Source organism: Acinonyx jubatus, chromosome B4 (genome assembly GCF_027475565.1).
Source record: "Acinonyx jubatus isolate Ajub_Pintada_27869175 chromosome B4, VMU_Ajub_asm_v1.0, whole genome shotgun sequence".
Lineage (NCBI taxonomy): Eukaryota > Metazoa > Chordata > Mammalia > Carnivora > Felidae > Acinonyx > Acinonyx jubatus.
In genome coordinates, this window is record NC_069387.1 from 71,645,994 (window position 1) to 71,661,447 (window position 15,454).

General features: G+C 37.0%; 1 protein-coding gene across 2 annotated transcripts in view; it reads left to right on the forward strand.

Moving 5' to 3' along the window:
* The window catches only part of ARID2 (AT-rich interaction domain 2), a 184,762-nt gene that overhangs the window by 146,331 nt on the left and 22,977 nt on the right, over positions 1-15,454 (forward strand). For both annotated transcript variants that reach the window (XM_027035954.2, XM_027035953.2), the window contains 4 exons: positions 3,207-3,345; positions 3,439-3,524; positions 5,263-5,386; positions 5,474-5,565. In XM_027035954.2, the coding sequence (XP_026891755.1) occupies positions 3,207-3,345; positions 3,439-3,524; positions 5,263-5,386; positions 5,474-5,565 (441 nt within the window). The remainder of the gene's footprint in view (positions 1-3,206; positions 3,346-3,438; positions 3,525-5,262; positions 5,387-5,473; positions 5,566-15,454) is intronic.

A 15,454-nucleotide genomic window follows, 5' to 3' on the forward strand; every position in this document is an offset into this window, starting at 1 on the left:
CACTTGAAACTCCCTGTAATCTTAAAACTGTATATATACACAGTTTTATATAGTTAGTAATTTAAGTTGGTTTCAAGAAGCACTAACTTTATCCCTTTTGCTGGTGACTGGTAAATTCATCAATTTTGTGTATTGTAAAAATTTAATGTACTACAGAATAGTTTCAATACAGGTATCATTTTGACTAGTGACTAGTAACAGTACATTTGGATTTGGGTGTATGTGTGTGTGCACATGCGCTTGCACAAACACCTTTACTTTTCCATTAATAATTTATAATATTTAGGTAAAATCTTAAAAACACAATAAGAAATGCCTCCTGGTGACAATCATTAGATCTCCAGTCATATTGTGAGTACTAAAAATTAAAAGAACTTCCAAAAGTGAAAATGTACTTATTAACTTTAGTTTCACAATAAGCTCTTCTTTTTTGTTATATCCCATGGCTAATTTTATAACTAGAAGTTTGTATCTTTTGTTCCCTTCACCCATTTTGCCCACCCATCATCCCTCACCCCTGACAACCACCAGTCTGTTCTCCTTGTCTATGAGCTTAGTTGGGTTTTTTTAAGATACCATGTATAAGTGAGATCATACAGTATTTGGCTGTCTCTGACTTATTTCACTTTATCTAATACCCTCTGGGTCCATCCATGTTGTCGCAGATGGCAAGATTTTGTTCTTTTTCATGGCAGAGTAATATTTCATTGCATATATGTACACCACCACCTTTTTTATCCATTCATCTGTCAGTGGACACTTAGGTTGCTTCCATGTCTTGGCTTTTATAAATAATACTGCAATGAATATAGGGATGTGTATATCTTTTCTAATTAGTGTTTTCATTTTCTTCAGATAAATACCCAGAAGTAGGACTACTGGATCATATGGTCGTTATATTTTTAATTTGTTGAGGAACCTTCATACTGTTTTCCATAATGGCTGCACCATTTTGCATTCCTACCAACAGTGCATGAACATTCCCTTTTCTCTGCACCATCACCAACACTTGTCAATGTTTTGTATTTTTTTTTTTTTTTCTTACCTTATACTAGACATTCTGACAGGGCTGTGAGGTGAAATCTCATTGTGGTTTTGATTTGCACTTCCATAACAATTAGTGGTGTTGAGCCCCTTTTGTGTACCTGTTGGCCATCCATTTATCTTCTCTGGAAAAATATTTATTCAGATCCTCTACCAGTTTTTTTTTAATTATTATTTGAGAGAGAGAGAGAGAGAGAGAGAGAGCGCACCCGCCAAGCAGGGAAAGAGCAGAGGGAGAGAGAGAATGAATCTTAAGTAGGCTCCAAGCTCAACACAGAGCCCGATGCAGGGCTCAATCCATGACCCTGGGATCATTGACCTGAGCTGAAATCAGGAGTCAGACACTCAGCCAACTGAGCCGCCCAGGTGCCCCAAGATCCTATACCAGTTTTTAATTGGGTTATTTTTCACTATTGAGTTGCATGAGTTCTTCATATATTTTAGATATTAATCCCCTATTAGATATATGATTTGCACATACTTTCTCCCATTAAATAAGTTGCCTTTCCTTTGTTGTGCAGAAGCTTTTAGTCTGATGTAGTCCTACTTACTAAGTTTTGCTTTTTGTTGCCTTTGCTGTCAGTATCAAATCCAAAAAAATCATTGCCAAGACTGATACCAAAGAGCTTACCACCTGTGTTTTGTCCTAGGAGTTTTATAGTTTCAGGTCTTACATTCAAGTCTTTGATCCATTTTGAGTTAATTTTTGTGTGTGGTGTAAGATAGCGGTTCAGTTTCTTCTTTTGCATGTGGCTGTCCAGTTTTCCGAAAACCATTTATTGAAGAGACAATCCTTTCCCCCATTGTATATTCTTGGCTCCTTTGTCATAAATTAATTAGCCATATATGTATGGGTTTACTTCTGGTCTCTTTATTTTGTTCCATTGATCTGTGTGTCTGTTTTTATGCCAATACCATACTGTTTTCATTACTGTAGCTTTATAATACAGTTTTAAGTCAGAGAGTGTGATGCCTCCAGTTTTGTTGTTCTTTCTCAAGATTCTTTAGCTATTCTGAATCTTTTGTGTTTCCATATAAATTTTAAGATTGTTCTATTTCTGCAGGAAATGTCATTGGAATTTTGATAGGATTGCATTCAATTTGTAGATTGCTTTGGGTAGTATGGACATTTTAACAATATTAATTTTTCTAAGCCATTACAGCTTCACAATAAACTTTTGGAACATATTCATATAAATGAATATGAATGATATGATTTTTGACATTGTCTTTTATAATTCAATATTTAATTACTCTTAATTCAAATTTATTTATTTTAAAATGTCTGTCATCTCCTGAAGGATTACTAATTTGAAATATTGTATAAATACTGCACATGAAAAACTAGTTTATATATAGACATACTTTTATGACATGCGTAAAAAATCAAGTCTTAAGAGAGCTCTGCCATAAACTTTAAAGATATTCATTATGCAGATATTTAAGTTACTAATTAGCAATAGAAGGCTTTTATATATTCTTTGCTGTCTGGATTCCAGTATTCTCTTTTCATTGCCATGTATTCTAATTAGTAAAGGAAAATAGTATCTGACTTTCTTCAGGTTTGTGTCCTCGGCCACTTACCCACTCAGACATTTGTATTGTTAAGCCCCCAGATATGTGAGTGAGTATAATGTTGGAGAAATGAGAGATGGACAAACAAAATGTGAATTCAACTAAAAAGCCAGGCTTAACAAAATTTGTAGCATTTACATTGTTAGAACTAATATGCTGGAGTTTATTATATGTAATATGAAATCTAGTAAATGCTTAAACAGCTTCTAAAGGTATAACAGAGTATGGTATTTGTTTGTAAAATAATTTCTCTGTTTTGTTTTTAAAGTGATACTTTCTTTAAAGAGATTCTTAGCTGACTTTCATTGAAGGTAGGGATTTGCAAATGAGGCCTATTAAACTTAAAACAAATTACCAAAAGTCTTCAGTATAGTTGAATGATTTGATTTAGAAATGTAAACAGCAAAATTTTCAAAATTGTTTAAAAATACTCTTTGAAATGAACTGAATGTGAGATTTGCCTATACTATTTTGTTTAGTATTGCTCTATATTGATCTTGGGCTTTTGTATTAGTAGAGCAGGTTTTCTAATTTACAAAAGATGTATCCAAATGTCAGAAAATTTCTACCAATTTTATTTTTTGTAGGTGGTTTCAGACACCCTCACAGGTTTTCTACCATGCAGCAACTGAACATGGAGGAAAAGATGTATATCCAGGGCAATGTCTTTGGGAAGGTTGTGAGCCTTTTCAGCGACAGAGGTTTTCTTTTATTACCCACTTACAGGTATATTTTCTTCCTAATACTATTTGGTCAGTAACTCCTCTGGTTTATTAAAGATCTTGATGCGTATCCTTTTACTTCCTCTTTCTCAAAAAGGATAAGCACTGTTCAAAAGATGCCCTGCTTGCAGGATTAAAACAAGATGAACCAGGACAAGCAGGAAGTCAAAAACCTTCTACCAAGTAAGGACCATGAGTTTACTTCCTCTTGTACATGCAAAAGGAAAAAGCAGGAGAACCAGGCAAAACAGAGTAACAATGAAAGACAACCTTATGCATTAGGAGACCAGAAGCCTAGGTTCTAGGTTGAGCTCTGCCGTGACCCAGCCCTGGGCCCTGTCCCAATTGCTTAAATTCTCTAAACATCACTTTTCATATTGGCTAGACTGCATGCTCTGTTAATAATTTGTAACTGTAATGTTTTGATTCGAATTTGTAGACAAGTCATGAGAAGTAGTGACAGGTGATAGTTGAGAAATGCTTTGTAAACTGGAAATGTATGTATGGTTCTTTGTCCTTTGGGAAAATAGTTGAATATGTATTTGATAATGGCAAAGAGATTTCTTCTTACAACTTCTCTCAGGAAAGACCAGGGTGTCATGTGAAGATTGTATGTAAGAGTATACATATCACACTTACTATATGGTTATTCATTTACCTGTTATTTCATGAACACATACTTGTAATGCATGTGGTCAAGTTCTAGTTGGTTCTAGATTCCCATAAGATCCTTATTAAATTTACATAGTATTTATCTCCTATTCTGTTTCTAACTGAGTCCTTTAGTTATAGATTCTGTAACCTAAATCATATGTTTAACTTTCAAAAATGTGAAGATAAGGGGCATCTGGATGGCTCAGTTGGTTAAGTACCCGACTCTTGATTTCAGCTCAGGTCATGATTTTGCAGTTCGTGAGATTGAGCCCCACTTTGGGCTCTGCACTGACAGTGCGGAGCCTGCTTGGGATTCTCTCTCCCTCTCTCTCTGCCCTTCCCCTGCTCTCTCTCACTGGCCCTCTCTCTCTCTCTCAAAAAATTAATTAACTAAAAAAAAAAGTAGAAGGGCCAGAAATAGACCCATACTACAGATGTGAATGAAACCTGAAGCACAGAGGGGCAAACTGAAATTTTCAAAGTCACACATGTAGTTACAGGGTCAGAAATAGACAGGGTTTCCTCATGTGAGAGTCCATTGTTCTTTCCACCATTGCCTCACAAGAATGCAACAGATAGTGATGCAATTTTTCTGCTTGGCCAAGGAAATCTAGCATAATTTGAATCTTTTATATAAAACCTATCTCTGCAGTCCCTCCATTCTCTATCTTTCATAAAGGACAGTAGAAATAAATCGAAAGGGTTGATTGAAATAATCAGATAATGATGAAACAAAGTACTAGTGTGAAAACGTGGTGTTTAGCGTAATTCCTTACTACCGTAAGGTTCTCTTTTCCTGGATGACCTATACCTGTACCAACACATTCTTAGGTGATATCATTGTACTCTTAGGTACTGTTTAGCAAAAATAACGTGCAACTCAAATTGTAGACTATTTTCTTTTCTGTTAAAATCTTCAAATTACATTCAAAATCTGAACTCCATAGCTCTGATACTGTGTTGTATTGATTTTGATTGCTTGTTTACCAGCACAGTAACTTTAAAGATGGACTACACTAGAACATCTGTTGTTAGCTTTAAAATTGATAGATTGGAAAATAAAAGACTGGAAACCTCACCCTGATACTAAGAGCCCCTTTGCCTCGGCTGACACAAAGTAAACAAAGTTAACGCTGGGCCATTGGAGTGTGTGTTTATCTGGTATCTGGTTTCAAAGTAACCACCTGAGGGGGTTGGCAGGTTGGTCATCCTTGTCAGTCTGTCTGCAGCATCATGTTAACAATCTCTGTCTCTCTCCTCAATGTAGGCAGCCTGCTGTAGGGGGCACAAGCTCAACTCCTAGAGCACAAAAGGCCATTGTGAATCATCCCAGTGCTGCCCTTATGGCCCTTAGGAGAGGATCAAGAAACCTTGTCTTTCGAGATTTTACAGTAAGCAAACCTTGAAAGCCTTATCTGTAAAGGTGTGAGCACTGTATGATTTAGATCTTTATTCTTTTCTTTTCCTTTCTTTTTAAGGATGAAAAAGAGGGACCAATAACTAAACACATCCGACTAACAGCTGCCTTAATATTAAAAAATATTGGTAAATATTCAGAATGTGGTCGCAGGTGAGTAATCTGTTTTCTACAGCCAAAGTGAATTTAGATTATTTTACTTCTACGTGTGAGTTAATAAAACTAGATAACTGTGTTTTATTCGCTGTTTTTCTCATCAATTTTGTGAATATGTCCAAAAGCTTATGCCAACATCAGACCAACATGATTTCGAAAGCCAAAAATGTAGGCGCATCTGGGTGGCTCAGTTAGTCGAGCATCCAACCCTTGATTTCAGCTTGGGTCATGATCTTGGGGTTTGTGGGTTCAAGCCCCACATCTGGCGCTGCACTGGCAGTATGGAGTCTACTTGGGATTCTCTGTCTCTCCCTCTCTCTGCCCCTCCCCCACTCACGCTCTCTCTCTCTCTCTCTCTCTCTCTCTCTCTCTTTCTCAAAATAAATAAATAAACTTTAAAAATAGATACATAAAAGCCAAAAAAGTAGACGTTGAAACAACCAGAAGGTGTTCTTTTAATTTGTTTTATTAAGTTAATCTTTCTGGCCATAGAATTTAGAGCAAAAAGTAGATTTACTAAAGGGAAACCTTAGGAGTTTATTTGGGGGGTGAGGGGAGTCACTTGGAAAGTGAATGTGTGTCATTTGAATCCAGTGGAATTAGAATGGAATTTAGTTCGGTAATTGACATTTTAATGAAGCCATCAAAGTTTAAAACTTACTTTCTTATGAATTTAAGCAAGAGGAAAGTCAGGATTTCATAGATCTGTAGAAACTAGAATCAATAATTCTAAGAGAGCAAATGTGGAATGTTCTGTTGGTGACTTTTGGACTTTGTCTCCCTTGAAGCTTGTCTGTAATTTTCTAGAATTCCTTCTGTGTTTTCAACTGACTCAGGCTCTTTTCTTGAGAAGTTGTCCTCTGAGGCATCCTGATTTCTAGTTAGGGACTTTTTCTCTGAGTTTCTCTCCTCTTAAATACTATTAGTCCTATCTCCTAAATATATCCTGAATCTACCTTAGTTCTCCCCACTCCCTGCATTTTGACCTTGCTTTGGTCCTTTTATATTTCTTGCAGTAACCATCCAACTGGATTTTCCCAACATAAAAACAGTGGTATCAATTACAAAAGAAAGGGACGCCTGGGTGGCGCAGTCGGTTAAGTGTCTGACTTCAGCCAGGTCACGATCTCGCGGTCCGTGAGTTCGAGCCCGGCGTCGGGCTCTGAGCTGATGGCTCAGAGCCTGGAGCCTGTTTCCGATTCTGTGTCTCCCTCTCTCTCTGCCCCTCCCCCGTTCATGCTCTGTCTCTCTCTGTCCCAAAAAATAAATAAACGTTGAAAAAAAAATTTTTTTTTTAAATTACAAAAGAAAAAGCAATGAATTTGAGTATATCAAACTTCAGTAAATTAAAGATGAAAACACTTAAAACTAAAGTTTGAAAAACAGTATTTGCAATGCCAGTTACTATGTTTTAGTGTATACAGTGTTCTCACAGATGAATGAGAAGAATTCTTAACATTCAAAAAGAAAAATAAGCAGTTTTTCACAAAAAAAGAAATACGAAGGGTAGTAACCATAAAGAACACCAGAATCTTCTTCATTTGTGACATGGTTTCTTCTCCTTTTCTTACTGTATTTCCCTCTCCCTCTGTAGTCCATAGCCTGTATTTCAGTTCCAGCCTAACTAAGCCGTGTGCAGATTCCTAATAGTGCTAGACGCTTTCACGTTGCACTTTGGTACCTTTTGTTCCAATACGTACCCTGTGGTGGTCTGTTGATTATCCGGAAACCCTTCATGATTCAGTTCAGGTAGCAGCTTTTGTGTGCTGCCTCCTGTGCCATGTTCCCCTGCCCCATAGCGTTTGTTCTTCTCTGTTCTTTTAACCTGTCTATCTCGTAATATTTAATCTTGTAAATATTTGTATTTGTATTTACAAAAACTTGTAAATAGTTTTTGTATGGCTTTTTTCACCTACTGACCTATGTGTAGACATTCTCTGATTAATCTTTGTAGCCTGAACACCTGTCACAGTACTTAACATGTGTAGATAATTTCTAATTTCTATTCGTCCTTAAGATTCAACTCAGGGGTTACCTCTTCCCTTCCTGACATCTTCCTCACTAGCCCACCTCTGCCATCCCTCACGTCCACCTCACACATTGTGTTTTACCACCCTAGATGGTGAGATCTTTGAAAGCAGGGATTGAATATTGATTTTTCATTTCTGTGTCCTCCGTGCCTACCGTAGTGTTTGGAATGTAATAGCAATTCAATAAGTATTTGATTGATAGACACATGGAGGGAAAGAAGTCTCACAAATTCATTCTTTTCTGGAGTTCTAGAGATCTAGAATTTGTGTAGATAATTCGAATTCTTAAAGTAAATTATATGGGGTGCCTGGGTGGTCCAGTCGGTTAAGCATTGACTCTTGATTTCAGCTCAGGTCATGATCTCACGGTTCATGGGTTTGAGCCCCATGTCAGGCTCTGCACCGACAACACGGAGTCTCCTTGGGATTCTCCCTCCCTCCCTCCCTCTTTCTCTCTTTCCCTTCCTCCCTCTCTCTCTTTCTCTCTCTGCCTCGCTCCCTCTCTCTCCCTCTCTTTCTCTCTCTGCCCCTTCCCTGCTCTCTTCAAATAAATAAACTTCAAAATAAATAAAAGTAAATTTAACAACTTAGCATTTTACCTCATTCAAATTGCACATTCTTAGGCTTATAGCAGAGCCACTTTGGCTAGATCTAATATAATTATTGAGCCAAAGTTTTCATTGTGCTGTTTTTGTTTTGTTGTTGATAGTGTCATTTTCTGTGTAACTCTGAACTTTCCAAACATCTTCTGACATCTTCAGTTACTATGATCTTAGAATAGCAGAACCAAAAGAATTAAAACAATCCATTAAATTCTTACCGTTCACCCTCCCAGTCCAGGTTGAACTGCAGAACCTCACTCAGACATCTCCAGATGTAGATTTTGGCTTAGCAAGAATACTTACAGAATCTGGCAACCTATATATGTGAAAAAGAGAGTATAGGAAATCAGCTGCAAAAGATTATTCTCTGTTGAGATTTCCCATCTTTGGTGGAATAAGTAACAGGGTATGACTTTTTTTTAGACTAAAACCAACTCTGCAATAAGAAAATTGCAGGTTGATAGGAAGATATGTGGAAATATACCTTCAGTCTTGTACAGTATACTGAACAGTATGAAATGTCAACGTTTTTAAATTTGAAGTGCAGAATCTAGTTGTTGGAATAATGTAAAATGTTTAAATGCAGTTTATCTCCATTCTGATTAATTTTGAGCTCTGGAGTATTGCAATATATATCTCTTCCTTTTGATTCATATACCTTTATCAATAGAATATGTGGGTCTTATTTAATAATCAATTGGTACTTTTCTATATGCTAATAATGAAGTGAAAAAAGAGAATAATTCCATTTACAATATATCAGTCAAATAAAATACTTAGGAATCATGTTAACCAAGGAGGTGGAAGACTTGTGCACTGAAAACTAGAAAACATTGCTGAAAGAAATTAAAGCAGACATAAATAGAAAGATATTCTGTGTTCATGGATTGGAAGACTTAATATAGTTAAGATGTCCGTACTACCCACAGCGATCCGCACGTTCAGTAAAATCCCTATCAAAATCCCAATGATATTTTTTTACAGAAATAGGAAAATCCATTCTAACCTTCATAGGTGATCTCATGGAACCCTGAATAGTCACAGCTATCTTGAAACAGAACAAAGTTGGAGGACCCACAGTGTCTGATTTCAGAATTTAAAACAAAGCTACAGTAATCCAAACAATGTATTACTGGCATAAAGAGAGACATAATAATCAATCAGTGGAAGAATAGAGCCCAGACATAAGTCCTGGCATATATGGTCAAATGATTTGCATTAGGGTGCCAGTTCTCCATTCAAGGAGAAAAAGACAGATGGAGCTGGGAAAACTGGATATTCACATGCAAAAGAACAAAGTTGAACCCTTACCTAACACCACATATAGAAATTAACTCAAAATGGATCAAAGATCTAGAAATAAGAGCTAAAACTGTAAAACTCTTAAAACATCTGAGGAAACTTCATGACATTGGATTTGGCAGTAATTTGTTGGATATGACACCAGGGATGTAGGCAACAAAATGAAAAATAAATTGAACTTTATCAAAATTAGAAACTTATGCACCAGTGGACATTATTAACAGAATAACAGAATGGCAGAAAATAATTGCAAATTACATATATGATAAAACAGTTAAAATCTAGAATATATAAGAAACTCCTAAAACTCCACAACATAAAGCAATCTGATTTTAAAAATGGGCAGGGGCACCTGGGTGGCTCAGTCAGTTAAGCATCCAACTGTTGATTTCAGCTCAGGTCATAATCTCAGGGTTTGTTAGTTCAAGTCCCACAGACTCCCTACTTGGGATTCTCTTTCTCTCCCCCCCCCCACCCTTCCCCCACTCATGTACACCCTTTCTCCCTCCCTCTCTCTCTGAAAATAATCTTAGTGAAAAAAAAAATACAATAAAATAACAAAATAAAAATGGTCAAAGGACTTGAATAGACATTTCACCAGAGAAGATAAACAAATGGCCAGTAAGCACATGGAAAGATGCTCAACATTATTGATTGTTAGAAAAGCACAATCATAACCACAGTGAGAGCCACTTCACAGTTATTAGGATGGTTATTATTTAGGGGCTCAGTAGGTTGAGTGTCTGACTCTTGATTTCGGCTCAGGTCATGATCATGGGATCAAGCCCCGTGTTGGGCTCCATACTAAGTACGGAGCCTGCTTAAGATTCTCTCGCTTTCCCTCTTCCCCTCTCCTGAGCTGTGCTCTCTCTCGCTCTCTCTGTCTCTCTTAAAAAAAAAAAAAAAAAAAAAAGGAAAGAAAAAGAAAACAAGTGTTGACATAGATGTGGAGAAATTGGAACCCCTGTGCATTGCTGATAGAAATATAAAATGGTATAGCCACTGTGGAAAACAGTATTTTGGTTCTTCTAAAAATTAAATATAGGTTTGCTATTTGATCCAGCAATTCCACTTCTGGGTATATACACAAAAGAAAGTAGGGAATTGAAACAACTACAAAGGAATTTGGGGGGAAATGGGGAGTGACTGCTAATGGGTATTAGGTTTCTTTTTGGAAGGATGAAAATATTCTAAAACGATGGTGATGGTAGACAATTCTGTGAATATTCTTTTTTTTTTCAACGTTTATTTTTTTGGGGGGACAGAGAGAGACAGAGCATGAACGGGGGAGGGGCAGAGAGAGAGGGAGACACAGAATCGGAAACAGGCTCCAGGCTCTGAGCCATCAGCCCAGAGCCTGACGCGGGGCTCGAACTCACGGACCGCGAGATCGTGACCTGGCTGAAGTCGGACGCTCAACCGACTGCGCCACCCAGGCACCCTAATTCTGTGAATATTCTAAAAAACCACCGAATCGTACACTTAACTGGGTGATTTGTATGGTATATGAATTATATCAGTAAAGCTATAAAGATTAATTTAAAAAATTAAATGGTAATATAAAGCTTATAATGGAATATAGTAGTCCTCTACTTATCTCCTACCAACCTTCAACAGGGAGCTTTCAACACTTTGAACTAATTTTTCTGGTACTTGCCTCCATATTTCTAAATAATATTCTTATGTTACTATTTCATAATTTACCTGTTTTACACATTAACTGTTGATATTCTTTCTAAAGAATTGAATACTCTTAAAACCTCTCTTTCCCCTGCTTTTCCTTTGCTCATAACATTGTTATATCACAGTTTTCAGTTAAATCTTAAATCAGATATTGTCAGATTGTTTGATGCTCATCCAAGTGCTACTGTTATTAAAGTTTTCTTTCTTTCTTTGTATTTCTGGGGTTAATGATTGTCTTGCTTTTTGTTTAGCTTTTTATGGACCTAATGGTGATTTCTCTATATATTACAATTATTTCTCAAGCCCATATATAAGCTATCCAGATGCCCAAACACAGTTGTTAAATCTCTCTCACCTTTACATTTTTTCCCCTGCAGTCTAGACAGCTTGCTTTCTAAGCCTAGTACATAGCCATTCTCAGGAATTCCTTCAATATTGAATCCCTTTCTCTTGTATTCAAATTATTTCCTTTACTTGACTTACTCCCTCATCGTGCTAAAGCATATCCTCCAATATTAAACTCCACAGGTCTGAGAATGTCTTTAGTCTATTCTTACTCATGACAGTTTGGCTAGATTTAGAATTCCAGATTGAAAAGTCTTTTTTTTTTTTAAGTTTATTTATTTTTGAGAGAGACAGAGACAGAATTTGAGTGGGTTAGGGGCAGAGAGAAAGAGAGAGAGACACACAGAATTTGAAGCAGGCTCCAGGCTCCGAGCTGTCAGCACAGAGCCCTATGTGGGGCTCAAACTCTGAGCTGTGAGATCATGACCTGAACTGAAATCGGATGCTCAACCGTCTGAGCTACCCAAGCGCCCCATTTTTTTTTTTTAAAGTCTGTGAGGGCATTGTCTAATGTCTTCTAGCATTCAGCTTTGCTGTTAAGAAGTCTGTAACTTTCTGGTTCCCATTCCTGTGTTTGTGATCTATTTTCTCCCGAGAAGTGTTCAAGATCTTTTTTTTCCCCTTAATTTCTGATATTCTGAAATTCTATGATGTTGTGTCTTAGTGTAGGTGTTTTGTTGTTGTGATCATTGAAGTGGGCATTTCATTTCAATGAATCCTTTCAATCAGGAGATTCATGTCCTTCAAGATGGGAATTTTTCTTGAATGTCTCTTTTTATAATTCCCTGCCAACCATTGACTCTATTCCCCATTTCTGAACTTAAGTTTTTTGGATGCTAGACCCTCACAGATTAATCCTCTAGTTTTCTTTTCTCTCTTAGCTTTCATTTTTGTCTGTTTAATGTATTTCCTGGGAATTTCCTTGACTTTGTCATCAACTCTTGAATTCTTACTTAGCCTATCCTGCTTTAATTTCTAAGAGCTCTGAGTGCCAGTGTTGCTGTTTTGTAACACCCTGTTCATATGTTGAATACAATGCCTTCTCGTCTCTCTGAGGATATCAATGCTAGGATTGTTAAATTTTTTTCTGTTTCCTCCAAATTCTTCAAATAAAGGACACATTAGTGGTTCAGTCTGTTGAGCACCCAACTCTTGCTTTTGGCTCAGGCTCAGGTCCTGGGACCAAGCCCTGCGTTGGGCTCTGAACTGAGTGTGGAGCCTGCTTGGGATTCTCTCTCTCCCTCTTCCCCTCTTCCCTGTGCTCGCTCGCTCTCTCTCTTTCTCTCTTCTCTCTCAAAAAAAGTAAATTCCTCAAATGAGCATTCAGGCTTCATGTTTTAAATTAAGAATAAAATATCAACCTGCTAATCGGAAGCTCTGAGTATGTGATCTCCACTTGTCACTGGTGATTGCCATTTTTGGTGATCCCTAATGATCCAATTTGTTTATTAGAAGCTCTTCAAATATCAGTCTCTAAAGAGAGATTTTGTTTCTCCAGAGAAGAATCTCTGATTTTCTTGCCTTTGGAGGTGGGCAGTTTGGAGGAGGGTCAATGTGAAATCCTGTGTTCTGGAAACAGAATGGGAGAGGGGAACCAAGAGGACCTCATTTTTGCGGTAGTCCTAAGCTTTTCTGGTTTATTTCTTCAGAAAATATTCTTTAAATCATTTTGGTACTGTTTTGGGAAGGACAGAAGAAAAAACTCTGTCAAACTGCTGAGTGTCTCAAATTGTGTTGACTAATGCTACTTACAAATTATTTTTTCTTATCTATTAAGTATATTAAAGTGACACAATGTTTATCCTTTGTAAAACATAACAAAATAAAAACCTTGAAATTTGAAATTGAAAGAATACCATTTTATACAACAAAATGGGCATATTTTGTTTATCTAGTGAGTGCTTATTTCTTTAAAACCCCAAAAAGTAGAAGATACTAATTTATATCAAAAATGAAATTGTTACAAGGCACCTGGCTGGCTCAGTTGGTGGAGCATGTGATTCTTGATCTTGAGGTTGTGGGTTCGAGCCCCTATGTTGGATGTAGATACTACTTAGAAAAATAAATAAATAAATAATTTAACGAAAGAAAGAAAGAAAGAAAAGAATGAAGGGAAAGAAAGAAGAAAGAAAAAAGAAGTTGTTACCTTAAAGTCATCCTGGTGATTTAAATTTAATCTTTCTAAGTTTTATCCATGTGACATAATAATAAAGAATACTTTTGGGGCGCCTATGTGGCTCAGTCAGTTAAGCATCTGACTTCAGCTCACTGACTTCAGATGCTTTGAAAGTTTTTTTTCTTTATCAAAATGTTCATCAATATAGGAGGGAAACAATTTGATCCCACTTTGTAAGTTTTTTATTATTGAAGTATAATGTAAGTGTTAGTTTCAGGTGTATGATACAATGACTGAACAATTCTGTACATTACTCAGTGGTCATCAGTATAAGTGTACTTTTCATCCCTTTAACTATTTCACTCATCCCCTCACCTACCTCCCCACTAGCAACCACCAATTTGTTCTCTGTATTTAAGGGTCTGTTTTTTGTCTCTTTTCTGTTTGTTCATTTGTTTTGTTTCTTAAATTCTACATGAGTGAAATCATATGGTATTTGTCTTTCTCTGACTTATTTCACTTAGCATAATACCCTGTAGGTCCACCCATATTGTTGCAGGTGGCAAGATTTCACTCTTTTTATGACTAATATTCCAGTGTGTGTGTGTGCATGCATGTACTTACACCACATCTTTGTTAGCCATTCATCTATGGATGGACAATTGGGTTGCTTCTGTATCTTGGCTATTGCAAATAATGCTGCAATAAACAGGGGTGCATATATCTTTTCAAATTATTTAAGTTACTTTAAAAGTTTTATAGGACTTTATTTCTTTTCTAGAAAAAAATTGTAGAAATTTCATAATTCATTTAAAAATTTGTTTAGGACCACCTGGTTGGTCGGCTTATTTGGTTTAAGCATCCAACTCTTGATTTCAGTTCAGGTCATGATCTCATGGTTCGTGAGTTCAAGCCATGCTGTCAGTGCAGAATCTGCTTGAGGTTCTCTCCCTTCTTGGCCTTCCCTCACTAGCTTGCATGCATACACACGCTCGCTCACTCAGAATAAATAAACGTAAAAAAATTTGCTTAATCAATTTTTTAAATAAATCATACCTAAAATATAAAAACCAGAAGTGTATAAAAGCTCCATGAACCATCACAGAGTGAACCACCCACATAACCAAACATCCAAGTTCAGAAATAGAGGAGGGATGCCTGGGTGGCTCAGTTGGTTAAGCCACTGACTCTTGATTTCAGTTCAGGTCATGATCTCAGTTAATGAGACTGAGGGCTGCACTGGGGCTTTGCGCTGAGTGCAGAGTCTGCTTAAGATTATATCTCTCCCTCTCTCTCTGCCCCTTCCCCCCACCCCACCCCAAATAAATGAATGAACATTAAAAAAAAAACAAAAAAAGAGGAGGGCCAGTATTGCAGAGCCCCTTTGAGTCCCTACTGCCTTTATCCCATTTTCCTTGGTGGGATCACTGTCCTGATGTTACCCATAGAATTTTACCTGGTTTTAACTTTATATAAGTAGAATCATACGGGATATATTCTTTTGTGTTATCTTCTTTACTCATCTTTTTTGTGTGTGAAATTCATGTTACATGTAGCAGTACATTGTTCATATTCTTGCAGTATATGATTCTGTTCCACGAGTATACTCAAATTTGTTTTTTCCATTCTACTTTTGGTAGGCTTATTGGTTGTTTTCAGTTTGGGGCTATTAAAAATAGTGCCACTATTGGGGTGCCTGGGTGGCTCAGTCGGTTATGTGTCTGACTTCGGCTCAGGTCATGATCTCACAGTTTGTGGGTTCGAGCCCCATGTCGGGCTCTGTGCTGACAGCTCAGAGCCTGGAGCCT